Below are 22,055 nucleotides of genomic sequence, written 5' to 3'. Positions count from 1 at the left end.
GCTGTACATATGGAAGGCAAGTGCTCTCTCACTGGGCTACACCAACCATGCAGTTTTTATTGTTGTTATAATCTAGCATCAGTAAAAAATTGTTTTGGGATACTCAATCACACTGTGAACCCCAAGTTTGTGTTTGTGTTGATTAAATAAAATCAACCTTGGATCGGGAGGTGGATTCAGCAACCAGTTGACAGAAAGTAATCATAGAGAGTCAGAGGGAGTCTGGAAGATGGGGAGAGATGCACAGGAAGTAGTAGGGAGGGACGTTTCAGTTTGGTGGAACAGAAGGATGTTCTCTTTCTGAGACGCTGGTGAAGAGGGAAGGTTAGCTACTTGCTCCTCCACCTCTCTGAGCTTGCAGGTTTTCACCCTGGCCTCTGACTCCCTAGTCTTACTGATAAACAGAACAATAGAGATTTAGTTGATTCAGTTAAAAACTACTTTTGGTGGCAGCTGCAGGAGGTGAACAGCCACTGCCCAAGAAGTGGGCTAGTTACTGTGGGCTCACAATTACTGGCCGGAACAGCAGTAGAGTCAGGTGCAGCCACTGTGTTGGCAGAAAATAAACAGAAATAAGACGCCAACACTGCTTGTACAGAGGTCAGGGGAACATTTGGCTTGGACAGCTCCTCACTGTGTACTGACAATGGCTATGCAGCAACCACTGATTTTCTACACTCTCCAAGAGGTCCCAGTAGGTAAACTCCTGTGTGTTCTGGTCTCTTCTGCCCCGACAATCAGGGATGACAACTCAGTCTCCACTGCACTTTATAAGGCAGGGAAAGACACAGCTTCTCTTTTAAAATATAGCCCAAGCTGGACCCAAACTTGTGACCTTTGTGCCTTGCCCCGATTCCAGCGTGGACCCACAGCAGCTGGGAGCGGGGCACATGGCTGTGTGTACTCAACCCGAGGAGTGAATTCAGGACTGGGGCTCTGAAACCGGACCATACTTCAGCCTTCCTGATCCTTTCGGAGATTGGGTGAGGTCTGTGGTGCCTTGCTGACAGCACTCTGCTTTATTTCATCTGCTGACTGAATTTCATCTTACTCTAAAACACACACACACACACACACACACACACACACACAACCTACAACACCGATTATTGACTGGCCAATTATCCGAGTATCCCGTGTCCTACCCAGTTGACAGGTAAAACTAACCATCGCAGAGAATAACCTTGAGAACTCAACAAAGTGAGTATTGCAAAGTAGACTCTTGCAATCTCGATACACACCCGTGCCTGCCATCCTAAGGAGGCTGTGCAGAGCAATACCGGCAAAGTCAAGCTTGCTCAGGGCAGTGTCTTTTTTGCTTACAGTTTAGAAAGTATGTGTTTGTCCTTCCCTCTGTCTGGCCCCGAGCTGAACACTTTGTGCAGACTGTCAGGGTCACAGAGGTAACCGTGCACACAGGACAGGTGGCAGAAAACAATGGAAGGTGGAGATGCTGCTTCACATGTCCCAGAGGATGAGAAAGCCAAACAGACAAGGAGCTCTGGCCTTCAAAAGGGACAAAGCCCAGACTGGTGTGGAAGGGCTGCTGCTTCAAAGGGTCCTGGCCTAACTAACAATGAGGATCCCACCAGAGTATGTCCCAGCCCCAGAGCCTGGCACCCTTGTGGCAGCAGCTGCGGTTGTCACATCTCTTGAAACAGCTTTGGAAGCCGTGACTAATGCTGAGGTCAGCGGAGGGGAGACAAGCTGCCAAGGCTGGCTCTCACCTTGTGGTGTGGGTGCTGTTTGAGAAGAACTGAAGACAGCGGTCAGCTCAGCCACTAAGAGGCTATCCAGACTATGGAGAGACGGCCCAGCCATTATCAGCACTTGGTGCTCTTACAGAGGTCCTGGGTCCCAGCACCACACCAGACAACTCACAACTGCCAATTCTAACTCTGGGAGGACTTGACTTCTCTGGGTACCTGTGCTCATGTGGTACACACAGACACAGGTAAATGCATATACACGGAAGTAAAAATTCATTACGCATATGCATCTGTGTCTGTATGTGGGTATATGAACAGGTATCTAAGTATCCTTGGAGACTAGGTGTGCTAATCCCCTGGAGCTGGAGTTACAAGCGGTTGTGAACCACCCAGTGTGGCTGCTGGGAACCAAACCTGGGTCCTCTGGGAGAGCACTAACTGCAGACTTTTAACCTCTAAGCCATCTCTTTTGCCCCAAAATAAATTTTTAAAGGGGGGGGGGTAAGTAAAGACAAATGAGGCAGGTGCCCTTGTCATGGGGTGATGGGCTGTGTCAAGAGACCAGCTGCATCACAGGGTACCACCCCTCTCCCTGCTGCCCCCAGAACAGCCTGGAGGAAGGGGTGTGGCTTTTCCTTCTGCAGCACTGGGGTCAAGCCACACTAGGTGAGCGCTCTAGCGCCACCCTCAGCTGGGTCAAACTTGGTTTCCTGGTTGGTTTTTTAAGCCAGCTAAGCCACAGCTTTACTGTTGACTAGATACATTACAGCCAAACCTGTCAGGGCAAGTTATTCAGCATGCTTTCCTGGCTGGGAAAGAACATGCAAACCAAACCAATCAACCAAACCAAACCAACCAAACCAATCAACCAACCAACCAACCAACCAAACCAAACCAAGCAAACCAAACCAACCAACCAAACCAACCAATCAACCAACCAACCAAACCAACTAACCAAACCAATCAACCAACCAACCAACCAACCAACCAAACCAACCAACCAACCAACCAACAAACCAAACCAAGCAAACCAAACCAACCAACCAACCAACCAAACCAAACCAACCAATCAACCAAACCAACCAACCAAACCAACCAAACCAAACCAACCAATCAACCAAACCAACTAACCAAACCAGCCAACCAAACAGCAAAAACCAACCCAAGTTTAGCATCTGTAGCTTGCCAGAATACAGAAAGCAAACAGGTAAAATAAAGAAACAAATAAAAATGGATTTTCAGGTTTGGAGAGGCGAAAACAAGTTGGTTTCTGGGCAATTATCTGTAGCCTTTAAAGCTGCATTCCATTGCAGGCGTGGGCTCGAACCAGTACTCACCGAGTGCTGCTCTCGGCACTCACATGAACGACCAAAACTGTAACACTTTTCCCTAGGGGATTAAGAAGACTACTGGTTATTTCCCAAACCAGATGTCTGAACCACAGGGAAGTTGAAAATGTCAGCTGCTGAAAGCAAATCTCGCTTTAGGGGGACACAAGGTCAAGGACTTCAGTGTACAACCAGATTTAAAACAACACAAAAGGTAATTTAGTGCTCTGTGCTGTCAGTACCAGAGGCTGCACACTAGGTGGCACTCTGAGCCAAGACTGAAACCGAAAGAGCAAAAGAGCACGTGCAGTCTAGGGTTTGCAGGGCTCTGACAGAGGGCGGGCGAGAGATGAACAGACTCAGAAAAGTTCACCGTGGGGCGAGTGTGTGGGAAGACGACGGCTGAGAAACCTAATAGTCGCACTGATGAGCTGAACGGGTAGCTGCACTGTGTCGACAAAGAACACTGAACGTGGATTCTGATGACAGCGCTGACAAAGAAGGCGGTCAAGGCCGGGGCTACACAGGGAGATCCTGGCTCAAACAACAAACACAAAAGAAACAAACCCAAAAAAATACAAGAGAAAAGGATTACTCTGCAGGGACAGAGGACGTAAGAGATTGGACTTTAAAGGAGCTGGGAGGCTTCGGAGTTTAAAGGATGCTAGGACCTGGAGCACACTTCCGTAGAGGAGCCTAGCCCGACAGAATTAGGGCTTGTGATGGAAACAGAAGATACCACCTATCCCCATAAGCAGGCAGGCAATGCTAGAAAGTTATTTTCAATGAAAAACCAAACAGGGGGCCAGCGAGACAGCGCAGCAGGGCAAGGGCTCGCCTAGTATTAGATCCCTAGACCATGGAAAGGTGGAAGGAGAAAACGGGCTCTTCCAACCTCCACATGTGCCCGTCCCACAATTCACACACAGGAATAACGAATGATAAACTGGGAAATCTACACGACTCTCAATACTCACAAGAGGCCTTGGCGGGAATCAACTTCTGGCTCTCCTTAGGAGACACGAGGAATAGTCTGTCACCAGAGACCTGTACAGGAGCTACTGACAGTGAAGACCATCTTCATGACACGAGGCTGGATGGACATTCTCCCAGCACCTGTTGGATGTGGAACGGCTTTTTTTTTCTTTTTTTGGTTCACGGGTGTAGTGGTTAATTATGATTGCCAACTTGATGGATCAGGAGCTAAGAGATACACCTGGACCTAGCTGTCAGCGAGTCTCTAGGCCCCGCTAACAGAGATGGGAAGGATCAGTACACTGGGTGGCGCAACTCCACCGCCCGGGGTCCCTGACCAATAAGAAGAGTGAGTTCAGCACCAGCATTCATCTGCTTCCTGGCTGTGGGTGCTGTGTGACCAGCTGCCACAGGGGAATGCACCCCCACCCTGTTGGCTATCTCTGTCACAGGGAAGAGAAAACTAATTCCAGAAACATCAGAGGTGACGACGGCACTGATCGGCAGTCCTGTTGAGGTGAACCCTGGGCCTCGCAATGTGAGGCAAGGACTAAATCGCTGAGCTGACTCCCAGCCCGGACTTAAGCCTGTAACAAACCTGGGCTTTGCTCAGGAAAGGTGGATGACGCTCAGCAGAAATTCATCCTTTGGGAATCTTCCTTCAAAGATGGTACGGCTTTCACCTAAAGTCATGCAGCACTACCCTGGCTCTGGACCCATGGCAAGTCGAAAGCATTCGAAGCAATTGCTAACTTCCGATGAACCCGCAATGTGCTGAGTTCACTATCAGATTTGAAACTTAAATCAGGCATCAAATGACACTGACATCAACAAACACATTCTAGAGCTTTAGATAGGATCTTGGCTTGCTGCGGCTCAGGCTTTGAGTTTGCAGAGCAGTTAAAAATGGTAAGGACAGATATACGGATGGGTGCCATCTTCTTTTGTCAAGAAAAGTACTTAGCCAGGTGGTGGTGGTGCATGCCTTTAATCCCAGGACTCGGGAGACAGTAGCAGATGGATCTCTTTGAGTTTGAGGTCAGCCTGGGCTGTTATACGCAGAACTCATCTCGAAAAACCAAAACGGAAAAGAAAGAAAATTACTTAAAGGAAACGATACCACTACCAAGATTTCATTGAAGGATACTTTGATACCGTAAATACTGGAATTGCCTTACAATAAAAAGTAAATTCATGCTGATAACTTTTTATTATTACTTTTCCTTCCTGGAGAGCTAAACATTTGAACTTGGTCAAAATTTGGGGACCAAAGTTTTATGTCATTCAGCACAATCACATCCACTTAAAAGGCTGAGAAGTGGCTCTGCCTGTCAGGGACAGGTCTATCGCAGAAGCTTAGGTCTGTGACCCTAGCAGGAGAGAGGCCGAGACAGACCTGTGTTCAAAGCTAGCCTGCGTCACACGGTAAGACTCTGTCTCTAATAAATACGTCTTGGCAACTAGCAGAACACACTCTCAAACAGAGCCTATACCACGTAGGCTTCTAACTGGGGACCTCAGGCAAAAGCCAAATGTCACCATGATGGATGCAAAAATAAAAAACCATCTACCTAACTGGGAGCGGCTATCATTTACCAAATAAACCTTACCATATGATGCCATAATCGAACGCTTATCTTTTTGGTTCCATCACATCATTTACCAAATAAACCTTACCATATGATGCCATAATTGAACGCTTATCTTTTTGGTTCCATCACAAACTGTGATGTGCAATTATGGGGTGTACACATCTGATAGACGGATGTCTCTGCATCTCTAACATGGCCCTTCACACTGGAAACCAAGAGAACTCAAGACCTTTCTGCGGAAAGTGAGGCCAGACTTGGAGCGGTTTCCCCTTCCTGGGGAGACAGCCACATGTGTATGTTGGTCTGAAATCTGGAGACAAACCCTGAAAGGGCCAGTTAGTACAACTTCCTCGACTTAAACGGCCGAGAAACAGGCTGCAGACAGTTTCGTGGGTAAAGCGCCTGCTGTGGTTTGTGTGAAGACTGGAGCCAGGATCCCTAGACCCCCAGAAAAGCGAGGTGCGCCTGGAATTCCAGCATTGGAATCCAGTGCTGGGGGTTTGGGGAAAACAGAATTATTCCTGGAGCTCCTTGGCCAGCCAATATAGCCAAATCGATGAGATCCAACAGTGACCTCTGGCCTCCACATGGGGCCACAGACCCTGTATGAACACATACAACATGCACACACACAGGCTGAGAAGGTCAGAGCACTCTGCTCATGGGGGCTCAGCTCGTCACTGATGAGGACGTGAAGCCTTGGCTGTTCAGGCAGAGCATCAACTGTGCACATTAACACAGTCTTCGAGCCTTTGTAAGGAAAGGCTACACAGTTGAAAAGAAGATGGGATCCTTTTTATCTTCAAAGCTAGTTTCTTTACTAGTGCAAGCCATGCACTTGATTATCCAGTGTGGGAAATAAGAATTTCCTATGCTTTTGATTGGAACTTGTTACTCTCTGCAAGGCTGTGTGATTTCGGGATCAATATACTTGAACATGGGTATCGAATCCCATAAGGCCTTCAGTCCGATGCCCTTCCGCTATTGGGCTTAAGTCCTATATGACTACATTTTGTTTTGTTTTTGCACATATGGATGTGTGCAATCATACTCACATGTATGTGGTGCATGTGTGTGCAGGGGAGTGTTCAAATGGAGGTCTGAGATTGACGCCAGTGTCTTCTCTGATAGTTCTCCACTGATCTGAGGCAGTGCCTCTGATTTTACTCACATCTCATTGATTCTGGCTAGTCCAGTTGGTCAGCTTGCTCGGCTGATTCTTAACCCTTACCTCTCAAGGCTGGAATGACAGGCAAGCTGCCATGCCTGCCTGGCTTTTACACAGGCACTTTATCCACAGAGCCACGGTCCCAACATTCTTTGTGACTACTTAACCAACATCACTGTGGTGGTCTAGATTTCTGCTATTGGTGGATCAATTAAATATCCACAGAAAGAACACAAGGAAGTTGTTGCCCCTTTATTGTTGACCTGGGCAATTTTAGGGAGAATAACATTCAGTTAATTCTGACTGAAAACATTAAAACACACAAGATGAACCTATGCCATCACCTTGGCCACAAGGACAGACAAGGTCATGGCAGGTTTCCCTTATGCTGTAATAAATCAACGCAACTTGATCATACTCCATCACCTTCTAAGTTAACTAAGTAATCTGAAAAGGTGATTTTTCTTTAAATTTACAAGTACAATGTACATGTACATGATGTTGAGAATAATTTAATATGTTAACCTCAGATACAACTATAGTCTAAGACCATTATTGTAAAGCAACGGATCCTTACAAGACCAAAATAACCCATATACCATCAGGTTGGTTTAGCCTTTCTTTTTTATGCTCTTTCAACAAATGTGCACCACGATGCTCCAACAGCAAGGCTAAAGCCATGAATACGAAAGCTGCGATTTGTGAGATACCAACCACATCTAGAACCAGGGAGGCCAATCAGACAGAGTGAGTGTCTCGTTAATTAATCAATTCTAATTAAACGATCAGGTGACATCACAACACTCTGGGGTGCAGCACTGAAAATGTCCATTAAGTTTCTTTTTTCTTGATGATCAGAGGTCCCACGTTGTCTCCAGTCTCTTCGTTATGTTTTATGTGAGCCCCATCACAGAACGGAAACTAGGAAGAGAGAAAGATTGTAAGATTTCTAATCTCCACATCAGCCTGTGCTCGCAGCAGCGGGATAGGGATGCCTGATTCCCACACACCACAGCTTCTATTTTTCTTGGCTAACAAATGTACTTCATTGAACAGGAGGAAGAAATGGACGGGGGATAATATCCAGATCGCTACTCAAACTTCCCTGATATCTGGTGACGCATGCTAAAGGCTACCACTCTAGGGACCTATGCCTTTTGCCTATTTACAAATAGGCAAAAACAAAACAAAACAAAACAAAACAAAAAAAAACCCATGAAACCAATGAGGTGTGTGCTGAGGGTTGAACCCTGGATCTTGTGCACACTCTAACCACAATTATGCCCATGGCTCTACTTGCAAGAGTCCACGTGTACTCCATTAAAATCAATTTGTACTTGGGGGTAGTAGTACACACCTGTAATGTCAACATTTGAGAAGCAGAGACACAAAGAATCAAGATTCAAGGCCACATAAAATCCTATCTCAAAAAAGAACAAACAAACAAACAAAAAAAAAAACCAAAACCCAGAAGAAAAATCAATTTACTATGACCCCTATGCCAACCATCCTTGCTGCAATCTTTGCTCCAGTTTTTCCATTTTGCTCATTCCTGAGCCCCTAATGTTTTTCCCTTTAATGTACAGTTCATTTTTTAAATGGGTCATGGAGACATTTTCTTTTGGAAATATGATTATAAATTCCAAATGTTCCTTCATTTTTACTAATCCACATCACAGATCTAACTGACATTATTGTGTCTGCCAGTGTTTTCCAGAGAGGTCCCAAGAGTCAGCTTCTGCAGGACACGGACTTGCTTCCGCTGTGCTTACAAAACAGATCAGGGACTGATCTGAGTCACAGCAGACTTTTTATTATTCTTATTCTTATTTTATTTTATGTGTAGGCTGTTTACATGTGTGTGCAGTGTCTGTGAAGGCCAGAAGAAGGTGTCAGATTTCTGAACTGGAGCTACAGAGCTGCCACATGTGTGCTAAGAACAGGAAATGGCAACCCTGGGTTTGAACTGTGGGGGATACTCTTGATCTACGCTGCTGATCTACTCACAGTTTAATAGGCATTTAGGGCACCAGCTTGTGCCTATGCTTGATTCTTTCTGAGATCCTAACTCTTAACAAAGTCCTTATCCACTTATGGGACAAGTCAATGCCAGGAAGTTCCCTCCTGCCTCTGCCAGCCCTCTTTCCCTGTCTACTCTCACGGACAGCAGCTCATACTGGTAGCACTTGTTTTTTGGTAACATAGGCTTTCACCGACTTGGACCCAGAGTTTTAATTATTCTGTTGAAACGGCAGCAAAAGGTCAGCTGCTAATTGCTTAATCCAAGAGTCTCCCCATCATCACCCACTCACCTGGCCATGCTGCTAGGCCAGTTCAGTACCAGAGCCTGGAAAACTCTCCTTCCTATTTTGACACTCTATCTTAACTTCTCTCCCCAGGGTCTGTTCTATCTCCTGACTCTGTGTCCAAATGCAGAACATTCTTTGAGATTTCATCTCTGATTCTTATCGAGTCCACCATGACTCACCAGTTCTGCTGGCCTCCGCTGCCACCTTGTCCCTAAGGCCATGCCCACTGCTCCTGCACATCAGCACCTCAAACTCACTCTTTGCAACTGAACTGCTTAGCACTGCTGTGGAGACATTAGCTTTTCAACCTGAATTCTGCGTTTCTGGTGAAGATGCCCCCTTTAAAGCACACACTAAGACCCTGCAGTTTCCTCCCCAGTCTCCCTGACTAGTCCCTGCCAGGGCTGGAGAGACATCAGCGGGTACGTGTGTGCTGCTCTTCCAGAGGATCTGAGTTTGGTTCCCAGTACCTATGTCAGGTGGCTTACAACTACCTATAACTCTAGTTCCAGGGGGACCCAATTTTGTGGGCACCTACACTCATGCACATACATAAATAAAATGAATAAAAGCCGGGCAGTGGTGGTGCACGCCTTTAATCCCAGCACTCAGGAGGCAGAGACAGAAGGATTTCTGTGAGTTCAAGACCTGCCTGGTCTACAAGAGCTAGTTCCAGGACAGCTACACAGAGAGACCCTTTCTTGAAAAACCAAATCAAACCAAACCAAACCAAAAAACAAAACAAAGGGAAACAAGTCTTTTTAAAAAGTCACTCTTTTCCGTGGACCCTGTAGATTTTTCTGCACTTCTGCAGCCAGCATTCTATGGTAAATCACATCTAAAAGACCCGTGGCCCAAACCATAAAGCAGTTTGCACACTGGGTCTCCTCACGGACTTCACCGGCTCCCTCTCCTTAGGACTGCTGCTGTCTGGCACATTTTGAGAAAGCATTCCTAATGTCTGCATGTGCTCATGCACGTGTCTCCCATTCTCCCAGGGCAGTCTAACTCTCAGAAGATTTTAGCCCACGGCACAAGCACTCCTGTTCAGTAATGCACCTGAATTACACATACCGGGCTCACCCGGGACACCAGTGTTTGCATGTGAGCAGGTGCACACACTGAGCAGGTTTAGGAATTTACATTTCACATCACTGACGGAAGAGCTTCTGCGACTGGGGAAAGTCTCCATTTTTCCTTCCTTGTTTAATGAGCAGCAAGAACAGAGCCTATGTAGGCACAGCTCTGAAAACAAGTCTAGTCTACAGAGCACCAGAAGATTATGTCCTAGCAGCTCCGGGAGTACCTACAGTTCACATTCCATATCTACACCAGGCCTTGTGGGACACATGACATCTCTTAAACTGTGTTTTATGAGTCCTGCTCCTGCACAAGACCTGAGTTTGAACCCCAGCTCTCAGCACTCGTTGGGCACCTTACAGCTGTCTGTAATTCAAGCTCCAGGGGAATCCAGTGCTTCTGGCCTCCGTAAGCATTTGTGCTCACGTGAAGATACCAACACATGCATGCACACAAACACACAGTATTGAAAACCAAAAAGTAATAAAATAAATTACTCCCCCAAACACACTTTCTAGTAGGCATTATATAGCCTTTTCTATGTTTATGACACAATTCATGGTCGCATTCTCCACTGTGGTAAGCCTCCAATATACCGCCATTTCAGAAAATGGTACTTGAAATTATGTGGGGTTGTTTTGTTTTCTTTTTCTTTCCTTTTTCTAAGATCTAGGACTAAACTCATGGCTTCTGGGGAAGTTCTCCACCACTGCCTATACTCCCATGCCAACGGCCTTGGAAATTGAGCTTTGGAAATCAATTTTCCACAAATGTGAACAGCAGCCCATTCAGAGACAGCACTGGGTCTCTGGGGACATCTGAAATTCAGAAGTCACCCAGTGTATCACCCTGTCAAGACGTTTAGAAAGAGGATCCCACTGTCCATGCCTGGAGCCTGTAGGTGTCACTTCCATCTGACAGAATAGAATTCTTATTACATCAAGTAGATTTTAATGAATTAAAAATTGCCAGGTATTTAATTATAGGAACTGCAGCTAAAAGAAGGCTTAGGATATTTCCCAGTAAGGAGTCTAAGCCAGGTGAGGTGCTGTACCTATAATCCACACTCAGGAGCCAAGACAGGAAGATGGGCACCAGTGCAAGGCTAGCCCGGCTACAGAGGGAGCCTCTGTTAGGTCCACGGACTACCCAGCAAGCTCCTGTCTCTCACACTCACTTGCTCGGTCTATTTCTCATTATACTCAGGCTGCAGACATTCCTCCCGAGATCCCCTTGGAGAAGAATTCCCAATGGAAAATCAAAGAGATTTTTCCTTCATCTTTGGGGAAGTAAGATGATGGTTAACTCAGCTTAACCCAGTGAGGGTATGATGTAATACAGCTGTGTGGCAGCTGTGTATCTGAGAAAATATACTCTACAAGAGTAGGGGAAGCTGCATGCGGTGGGGCAAGCCTGCAACCCCAGCACTGGAGGCAGAGGCAGCAGGGCAGCCTGTCTGAGCTGCCTAGTGAGACCCTGTCTCAGACAAACCCAGGCTCACACGGGGGCAGCGCTCACCTTTTTGGACCTCCAGCAGCGGCAGTACACGGCCTTATCTCCCAGGTCCTCCATGTCGAAGGCGTGCACGACCTTGGGGTTGTCTTTCTGGATATGGAGGTTCACCATAGCTTTGGTACGATTATCTTTACCATAGAACTTTTTGTAAGCCAGGTAACCGAGAGCAGCTGTCCCAGCAGCAAATGTCACGGCTGCAATCCACTCAACTGCAACAGACAAGCGAGGCATGGAGTTAGAGACAGGAAAGCCCATGAAACCTGACAGGCATTTTAAAAATCACATTCTTTTCTTATTTATGTGTAGATGGCATGTGCTCACAGCACGTGCTGAGGTCAAAGGGCAACTTCTGGGAGTTAGCTCGGAGTCTCCCTCCATCACGTGGGTCCTGGAAATCTAACTCAGGCTGACAGGCTTGGTAGCAAGCACCTTTACCTGCGGATCCATCTTGCCAGTCTGGTAACGATTTCCAGTGTTAATAAATGACCCAAGCCCAGTGGTGCGGCAGTCCTTTTCTCACGGCTTCCTACAGCCCTCACTAACATAGATGTGGTTTTCCTGCTGAGTGGACAGCTTTAAGCTAATCTAAAAGAGGGAAGAGCAAAGATGACAGAAAAGGGACAGCAAGGCTTGATAACCTTTCAAGCACCCACTAACATCTTCAGCAGCTCATGCGCCTGCAAGTGCCTACTGCTTAAAGAAGAAAACTAAGTCTGAGAAAGAAGACCCAGGTTATAAACAAAACAGAAAGGTCAGAGGTGATGGCTTTCACTAGCAAATGAGCTCATGTAAAGAGCAAAATCCTGTAGCGGCTTTGAAATGCTTTATTTACCAAAGCTGCCACAGTAACAAAAACAGAACCAGATTGAGACAAGACAAAGAAAGACCTGTCACCCCCGCCTCCCCAATTGCCAAGCATTCCCAGGATCTGCCTGGCAGGGTTGGGTCTGGGTCAGAAGTTATTCAAAGGCAACCAAAATGTGCAAATTGCTTCCTCATAAAATACAAAGCATACTATAATAGTTTCATATGAAACATTCAATAAATTCTTCATTTCTATTTTCTTTCTGAATTTCTAAAACTTCATTCTGAGCAAAATATTATTCTACTTCCTAATAATAATAAAAATTATTGGACTAACAGGCCATGTATTTATTCCTTCTGCATCCAAGGACTCCTTAGAAACCCAAGTGCTTAGCAGCTACCCCAGCTCCAGGCAGTGAGTGCAGAAGCCAAGTTCAGCATTATCTGGTTGGCCTTAGCCTCAGAGGAGAGTTGTCTAGTCCCAGCATGGAGGGGCTGCAGGAAGAAGTCGAACAGGGTCAGGAGAAACACACTGGGCTGCTTCCTGGCACTTCCTCAGCCAGGTCTTCAGTGTCTGAAATGAGTTCCCAGACTATCAAATAAAGCCCTAGGGAGATAAGTACAAGAACATTTTATTGCCAAACACAATCCCATGGGCACAGTGGACCCCAGGACGTTTCTGCTGTCTCACAAATGGGACGGATCTGATGTTGCCTACACAAACCACAACTGGAGCTCGAGCCTTCTTTCTTTTCTTTTCTTGAGACATGGGTTCTCTTTGTAGCCCTGGCTGTCCTGGAACTTGCTCTGTAGACCAGGCTGGCCTTGAAGTCAGAGGTGCACCTGCCTCTGCCTCCTGAGTGCTGGGATTAAAGGTGTACTGGAGCTCAGTCTTAACAGCCTCAAGTACAAGAGCCTTCGTACCATGCTAACCCCTTTCATCTTAGTCTTCTCAATTCTTAACAGCGTCCATCCAACGTTTCTAATGGGCACACTCTCTGTTTTCAACTACATACAGCAACACCTTTCTCTGTAAAAACCAATTTAGATTGGCTTCCATCCCAGGTCATTTCCATTTCTTCTTGCTAGGGCACCTAAAATAAACATTAACTGGTATTTTGTTATTCTCAGGTGCCACATGACCAGTGGTCACCTGACACCTTCAAACCTTTGACCTCATCGGGAATTTTTCTTTTTACAGCACTGGGAACTGACCCAAGGCTTCTAGGCAAATGTTCTTCCTCTACGCTGCATGCCGGCCCTTCAGCATGTTTTGTAACTATGTATTTTGTACACATTTCTCTTGAACACTAGTGTTCAAGTGGGGTTGAATTTTAGTTCAGTTTGCCTGACTCCCAGCCTTCCCCTTCCACAAAGAGTTCAAGGAAGAAGCTGCAGGTAGCTACAGCCAATGCGAAGTCACTCACAATTCAGACGGAAGAGTTTGAGGCCAACCTTAGCTAGATATTGAACCCTGTCTCAAAAGATGAAAAACCACAATGTCACAGTGTCTGCCGACATGTAATCGGAATTCAAAAGGCAGCTAGCTATAAGCCCTCGTCTAAATTAAGATAGCACAACTCCTTGGATATTGTGATCTTAGTTCTTTTGTTTCAGGAACTTAATTTTCCAGGCAAATTAACCCACCCCTAATGCCCATGTGCTGTAATGGAGCCCAGGCTCCGCCTCCTGAGAAGCCTTTTATATTTATTTTAATAATCTCCACAAACTTCAAATGTACTGTGGTTTGTAGAACAACTGGCTGGCATTTAGTTCAAGGTAGTAAACATTCTTATATTCTCTCTTCTCAGATTACGATATTAATATACAGGCTGGCATTAAAAAACAAATCCCAAATAAACTTTTACCTTCTCCAGATTTTTTTGACCAGGGGAGAAATGAAAGAGGATCGGGCACAGAAAATCAGCCATACCATAGATGTTGCGGCACACAGATACTCAAGGGTGTCTGTCCTGTGGGAATCAATATACAGGATCTGTGACCACCCTGACAAGTGTCACAGTACCGTACGGGTGCTGGAGAAACAGCATTGAATTCACCCCAAGTGAGTGCTTAGACTCACAGAACTACATAATCCTGGGGGGTGGGAGCAGAGAATTCTATTCTTCCTTCTTCCCAATTCTGATTTTCTAATCTCATTTAGGGACAAATTGCTAGTTTCCAGACAGAAGAAAAATGTTGCTATTTTATCACCCCATTACTGAACCCTCAGTCTTTTTCTGGCAAAAAGTAGCTAACACCCCTGTTAACTCCAGGGCAAAGAAGGAAAAGGGAAGTACAGAGATAGATAAAAAACGATTCAAATGCCAACCCCGAGGAGAAAGAATCAGAGAGTAAGCAAATCACACAACCCAAGAACACTCAGTGCTCGCCCTGCCTCTTCAGGTGGGGAGCCCTCAGAGCATGGCAAAGTCTGTCTCTAGGGATCAGGAAGACACCACACGCCTGTCGGGCCGGAGTTCCGCATCCACCGCCAGATGCTGAGTGCCCGCTGGGGTCCTGCTCTTCACTCAGAGCATGGCGGGGTCAATCTTATGTTCATTCACAACTTCAGAGACAACGCAGGACTCTTGAGAGGCTGAACTGTTCTCTACTGGCCCTTTCGATCCTGAGCACTCGCCTGCCTCCTCCAGGGGATAGCCTCTATCCTTTGCTATCTATATACAGTTCTTAAGGGTGGCCTCTTCCTGTAGATCCGTCAAACCCGTTTTCTTCTACATAAACACCATTAAAGGAAGATTAGAGCCAGGCAACGGGGCGGCAAGCTCTCTGCTTCCTTCTGCTGCTGTGGGCTTGCTTTATAGCCTCTGGTTTTCCTTGGACGTGCTCCTAAACCCACAGTCCTCTTTATGACTGACTGATCCCTCAGATCTGCTTTTCTGGGAGGGTGAATTTGCTTTGCCTTAGAAATCTCACCCTTCTCTTTTAGACTGGTTTCTGCCCAAAGGACCTTCACCTACCCACTACCACCACCAACTGCCACAGAACCGGAATGTTTGTGGGTCAGGAGAGGGGGGAGGGGCACCATGCTGAAACCAAGCCTTCCAGGCCTGTGGCTTTTTTTCCCTCAAGTTTTGGTACATGCGGATCATGTCAACATCAAGGGAGCAATATATAGTGGTAGATGACCAATTCACCTTGATTTTCACCCATCCCTTCCATGGCCTCAGTGTTCCTATACCTGAGCTTTACTTTCTCAGACTCAGAAAACAAAAAGAATCCATGAGCATAGGGCACTGCAGACACCCACCCTGGATTATTTTTCCTCATTCCAGAAACTTCCACCAAAGACAACAGCTCGTATTTCAGTTCCAGCTCCAAATCCCACTGCTCATTATCCGCTTACTATGTTCTTGGTGTGACATGTACATTCTTTTGCAGGAAAAAAAATCCATTAAATAACTTTGCAAGACTCAAAAAACTTACTGAATTAATAAATTGTGTTAGAATGCCCTGGGAAGAGAGAAAGGAGTTTGAAGAAAGCATGGATATAAATAGTGTCTAAACTGATGGGCCAGCATTAAGAGCTTGTGATGACCCAGGCTTGGAGTGAACAACAAAGCACACAAAAACACATAAATCCCTCTTTACAACCTGTGGACAGGCCAAAGTAAGAAAGAGAGGGCAGGGCAAGGCAGCCACCATTAAAACACAAGGCTTAAGGCTGCCAAGAGGGCTCAGAGGTGTAGGTGCCTGCTGCCAAGTCTGTCTCCCTGAGTTCCATCCCAGACCCACACTGCGGGAGGAGAGAATAATGCCCACAAGTTGTTCTCTGATCTCCGCCCAAGTGCTGTGATCTGTGCCCCCCATCCTCGGCTCATATAAAGTAAGTAATTAAAAAAAATTTTTTTTTTTTGATTTGAGAGGCTGGTGGGATAGCTCCGTGAGTAAAGGCACTTGCAGGGAAAGCCAGATGACCTCACCTACAGGACGGAAGAATAGACTCTACAAAGCTGTCCTTAGACTGCTACTCTGCTCAGCAGCACACATGCCTCCTTCCACACCAGCAGCAAGCATGCCTCCTTCTTCCACATCAGCAGCACACGTCTCCCTCCACATCAGCAGCATGCATGCCTCCTCCTTCCACACCAGCAGCACACATGCCTCCTTCCACATCAGCAGCATGCATGCCTCCTCCTTCCACATCAGCAGCACACGTCTCCCTCCACACCAGCAGCATGCATGCCTCCTTCTTCCACATCAGCAGCACACGTCTCCCTCCACATCAGCAGCATGCATGCCTCCTCCTTCCACATCAGCAGCATGCATGTCTCTTTCCACACCAGCAGCATGCATGTCTCCTTCTTCCACACCAGCAGCATGCTTGCCTCCTTCTTCCACACCAGCAGCACGCATGCCTCCTTCTTCCACATCAGCAGCACACGTCTCCCTCCACATCAGCAGCATGCATGCCTCCTCCTTCCACATCAGCAGCATGCATGTCTCTTTCCACACCAGCAGCATGCATGTCTCCTTCTTCCACACCAGCAGCATGCTTGCCTCCTTCTTCCACACCAGCAGCACGCATGCCTCCTTCTTCCACACCAGCAGCACGCATGCCTCCTTCTTCCACACCAGCAGCATGCATGCCTCCTTCTTCCACACCAGCAGCATGCATGTCTCCTTCTTCCACACCAGCAGCATGCATGTCTCCTTCTTCCACACCAGCAGCATGCATGCCTCCTTCTTCCACACCAGCAGCATGCAAGTCTCCTTCTTCCACACCAGCAGCATGCATGTCTCCTTCTTCCACACCAGCAGCATGCATGCCTCCTTCTTCCACACCAGCAGCATGCATGCCTCCTTCTTCCACACCAGCAGCATGCATGCCTCCTTCTTCCACACCAGCAGCATGCATGCCTCCTTCTTCCACACCAGCAGCATGCATGTCTCCTTCCACACCAGCAGCATGCATGTCTCCTTCTTCCACACCAGCAGCATGCATGCCTCCTTCTTCCACACCAGCAGCATGCATGCCCCCTTCTTCCACACCAGCAGCACATATGTCTCCTTCCACACCAGCAGCATGCATGCCTTCTTCCACATCAGCAGCATGCACGCCTCCTCCTTCCCCATCAGCAGCATGCACGCCTCCTCCTTCCACGTCATGTGCATACAAACACACAGAGGAAATTATTCAGTTGAGCTGGCTTCTTGGTTTTAGAGGTAAAGATAAATTATGATTGACTTTTGGCTGGATAGAGTAAATCATTTATATCAAGCGTGTTTTAAAACAAGTAGTCAGATGTGGCCGCTTATATATTTAACCCAGCACTGGGAAGCAGAGTTAGGCAGGTCTTGGTGAGTTTGAGTCCAGCCTATTCTGTGTAGGGAGTTCCAGGCCAGCCAGGGTTATTTAGTGAGACCTGGTCTCAAATAAATAAACAAAGCAAATGAAAACAAGCATTGGTAAGACAGCACAAGATAAGGCTGTCTAGAGAGCCAGGAGAGAAAGACTTCAGTCAGTCTGCTGGAAATGGAAGGATGAAGAATGACAGTTGGCTCTGAGGTGTAGAGAGGCATTTAGATCAGAGTCCAGAAAGGTCATCTACTGGACAAGAGGAAGAATCATGAGATTGCATGCATGGGCACTGAAGGCCACTTTCCAGAAACCAGAATGAGCTCATGCCCAAACTGTCTCATCCTAACTAGAGGAGGGTCTCAAGTTCTATTGTTCTTCTGCATTGCCTCTAACTCTAGTCCTGGTCTGACATCCACTTAAGTTTTATTAACCACTTTCCCCATGCACCAAGGCTTTCCCTCCCCAATATAAAGAATTCTGAGAGCATGGGCATTCTCCCCGCCCCCTTTTAATTTTTTTTTTTGTCTTGAATAATCATGTTACATAGCCCAAGCTGGCCTCCAATTCTTTGATTCTCTAGCCTCAGCCTCCTGGGATAGCAGGTTATTTGCAGCCACACCTGACTGTAAATCAATATTTTATTTTTCAACTAAATACCAGTAAGAATGTGACTCTGGGGGTCCAGGATGAGGCTCAACTGGCACATTGCTTGCTTTGTTGGCACGAAGCCCCGAGTGAAATCCCTAGCGCTAAATAAACTGGGTGTGATATTGCATACCTACAATCCCAGCACCCAAGTAGAGGCAGGAGGATCAGGAGTTCAAGTTAGAAGGCAGCCTGGGCTAAACAAGACTCTATTAAAAAAAAAAAGCAAGCAAACCACAACAATTTTATGAGGTACAAGAAGTAAACTTTAAAAGGTATACTGCAGGGGCTGGAGAGATGGCTCAGCAGTTAAGAGCTATTAAGACGGTTTTTCCAGAGTACCAGGGCTCCATCCATCCCCAGTACCCATGTGTCTGGAACACCAGTTCGCGGGTAACTGACACCCTCTTCTGGCTTCCATGGGCACATCATGCACAATGTGAACCAATAACACGCAGCCCAAAACCTCGTACACATTAAATAAATAAATCTTAAAAGGGGGGGGGGATTTATTTCCAAGGCATTCTATATTCCAGCTTTGAGGGGGGAAGGAGCTGGAAGAAGAGACTTGCAAAGTCTTTGGGACTCTCTGTATGGTCTTCATAATGATCTCTCTGCTGTTCCTATTTTTAAAAAGTTACCCCATATAACAAAGGTAAGTACTTCACGTTGGAGCTAATTAGGGGTTCCAATAAGAGGTTTTATATACCTTCAAGAACGGTAAACTAACGGAGAGCCACCTTTGAGACTCCTTGTGCCCATTAAGCAAAGCCAAAACTTTATCTTCGTTTCAACAGCATACTAAATCAGGGCCTAGCATCTGCTCATACAGTAGGATCCCAGATTTCAAACAAAAACCTATTTTGCAATCTCTTGGCTCACCTCACATATGCAACAGTGTTCCTAACAAAGTTAAGACAACTGCACCACAAATCATGAATGTTTTATTCTATGCAATAGTATGACTGCCAAGAACACTGTTTTTACAGGTGTGGTGGCCCAGGCCTATGGTCTAGGCACTGGAGAAGCTGCTACAGGAAGATTTTGAGTTCAAGTCTAGCCTGGACTACAAGGAAAGATTATGTCTCAAAAAACAAAACAAAACACCAGATTTTAAAAGCCATAAAGACAACTGAAACTCACCAAAGTGAATGTATTTAAACGAGTCCCAGATGGCTATCCTTTGGAGTAAATTTTGCAAAATTTAGTAACTTAAAAAATGTTTGGGCATTAGCATGATGGCTCAAGGGGGAAATGTGCCTGCTGCTTGATAACCTGAACTTGATCCCCGGGACTCACGTGGTGGGAGGGAATTAACTCCGACAAGTTGTCCTCTCACTGCCACGGCACCAGGGACACTCACACAAATACATGTTAAAAATAAGTAACACAAAAACGTTTTTCTCCCTTTGACATGCCAAGTCAGTTTCGTCGACATAAGTAGAACCTTCCAGTATACAGAACTCAACTAAAGTTAGAAAAGGCTACAGAATCGAACACTATAGCCAACCAGTATTTGCTGTTTGAATCAATGGGGCTCATCGTAACTTTTACCTTTATTTAACTAAGGTTAGAGGTAACCAAACCCTGGGGTGTGGCATTTTATACCTGGGCTGAGTCTATCGCCCATATTGTATAGCCTGTGGTCAACTTTAAGATAAAACCTTACACTAGCCAAGTTTCACAAATTCTCTAAATTTCAGTCAGATTTCTTCAAAATACTGTTTTCAAGGCTTAGGGAAGACTATTTTCAGTTGTTTCTTGGACCACTGCCACCAGTGGCCGGATGCAAGATGCGTAAGAAACTGGGAAACTGAAGACCTCGGTAGGATTGGATTTCTTCACCTTAAATTACAAAGCCAGCAAAATATCTACGATATGACGATTCCCGGACGCCAGGGACGCAGGAAGCTGCCAGTTTCCCCACATTGGGGGGGGGGGGTGGACTAAGGGACAGAGGAGTTTTGGGGTGGACTGTGACCTGCTAGCCTGTGCCTGGCTGGGGAAGCGGTCCACGGTCGGGGATGCCGGCCCACACCAGCCTCCCGTGAGCTCCGGGCAGGCCTGCGCCTGTCCTTGTGCAGGTCAAGGTGACGGTCCGGATAAAGGTGGCGGGGACCCGGCCGCGGGCAGCTCACCTCGCACTGAGGAGTCGTAGCCGAGGCCCATGGTGCGGGCAGCGGGAAGGCCGTGGCAGGACCGCGCGGGCGAGCGCTGGGGACGAGGGAGACCCGGGCAAGACGCGACCTCCGGGAACACTTCCAGTCACTGCGCAGGCGCCGCGGCAAGCTGAGGGGAGCACGTGTGAGGGCGCGCCCATAGAGTCGCGCATGCGCACTGTCCCCAACCCGGAGGAACGGTGATTTGACAGCCGCGGGACAGCCTTGGATGCCAAGGCGGTGACTGCGTCTGTGCCAAGCGGGCGAGACTATCCAGGCCGAGTTTTACAGGTGGTCCAGTTGTGAGCGGTTCAGGTGACTCAGGACTAGTACCTGCAAGACTGTCGTCCTATGGTCTGCCAGTTCTTTATGGCCGGTCATAAGCCCGCTTTGGCTACAGGTAACGCAAGGTGTGGCCAGCTCAACTGTGGGTCCCGCCAGACCAGACTTTGCTATAGGATACCAGTGCAGACACTGGCATTGATGGAACCTACGCTGGGCCTCCATCCCTTGTCTTTGACCTTGCCAGTCATCCACCCAAGAGAATCTCGAGAACACAAAAACAAAAACAACTTGCTCCGATTGGCAAGGCAGTTTAGCAGTACTGTGCTTGCTCAACGCCATTGTGCTTGCTCAACATGCACAACGCTCTGCCTTCAGTTCCCAGCATTGCCTTGAATAAATAAACATAAGTGTCTCGAGTGTTCGTCTCTTAAAAAAAAAGTGTTCACTTAGAAAAATGACTTAGAAAGCCGCAGAGTCTGAGAGATTAAGATATAGCTTTTTGCATAGGACCCAAGTTTGATTCCCAGCACCGACGTGGGTGACCTGCTCTTCCAGCTCCAAGGAACCCTACTCCTCTGGCCTCCTTGAGCACGGGCATACACATACTATTAACAATTTTTTTAAAAGTGAATTAGGATGACTGTTAATCTCTAACACATAAACTTGTCAAGAGGACGTTGAGGCAGCAGTTCGACGGGGTGCCAACTGGAAGGTGTGAGAAGTAACATCTTCAAACCGGATGCTCCTGCCTCTTTGATCTGGGAGGGCAGGACGTGGTGGGAGGTCTGCCTATAACCAGCCACGTCTCTGGGTTGCCCTGCCGCCGCCTCCCAGGCTTGGTGTGCCTCACACTGGGAAGCACCTGGGATGCCTGTTTGCCCCGGGAAGTTCTGGGGTACTGGAAAAGAAGCAACTGATCGGCAGGTGGGACAAAAGTCCAATCCTGCGGTCTCTGAGCATGCTCAGTGCTGTCCGGTAGCAGGTTCAGACTCAGTCAGACTCAGAACCAGCTCAGTTCAGTGCTGGTCAACCTGGACGTGCAAGTCGAGGGATGAGAGGGACTCGTCGGTGGCTTCTGCGCATGCTCAGGGAGAGCTGGCTGGGCTCCAGTAGGGTAGCCTCTGGGCATGCTCAACACGGCGGGGCCGGATCCCGACTAGTAG

The 22,055-nt window shown here is 47.1% G+C and overlaps 1 protein-coding gene across 1 annotated transcript; it reads right to left on the bottom strand.

The window, feature by feature from the left end:
- Positions 1-7,009: 7,009 nt before the first annotated feature.
- Positions 7,010-20,746, bottom strand: Cisd1 (CDGSH iron sulfur domain 1). Its single transcript, XM_075979997.1, has 3 exons — positions 20,587-20,746; positions 11,680-11,885; positions 7,010-7,693 (listed from the first exon to the last, which is right to left on the bottom strand). The coding sequence occupies exons 1-3, from the start codon at positions 20,615-20,617 to the stop codon at positions 7,604-7,606; spliced, it is 327 nt and encodes a 108-aa protein (XP_075836112.1). The 5' UTR covers positions 20,618-20,746; the 3' UTR covers positions 7,010-7,603.
- Between the last annotated feature and the right edge of the window lie 1,309 nt (positions 20,747-22,055).

The sequence above is a fragment of the Microtus pennsylvanicus genome, chromosome 7 (genome assembly GCF_037038515.1).
Source record: "Microtus pennsylvanicus isolate mMicPen1 chromosome 7, mMicPen1.hap1, whole genome shotgun sequence".
NCBI classification, from domain to species: domain Eukaryota; kingdom Metazoa; phylum Chordata; class Mammalia; order Rodentia; family Cricetidae; genus Microtus; species Microtus pennsylvanicus.
The sequence above is the reverse complement of the archived record's forward strand: the minus strand, read 5'-3'. Positions and strand labels throughout refer to the sequence as shown.

Coding starts and splice junctions, on each gene's coding strand:
- Cisd1 (XM_075979997.1), bottom strand. CDS start 20,617: ATGGGCCTCGGCTACGACTCCTCAGTGCGAG. Junction 11,886..20,586: donor CTACGACTCCTCAGTGCGAG/GTGAGCTGCCCG, acceptor TGTCTGTTGCAG/TTGAGTGGATTGCAGCCGTG. Junction 7,694..11,679: donor GCTGCTGGAGGTCCAAAAAG/GTGAGCGCTGCC, acceptor CTCTCTTCCTAG/TTTCCGTTCTGTGATGGGGC.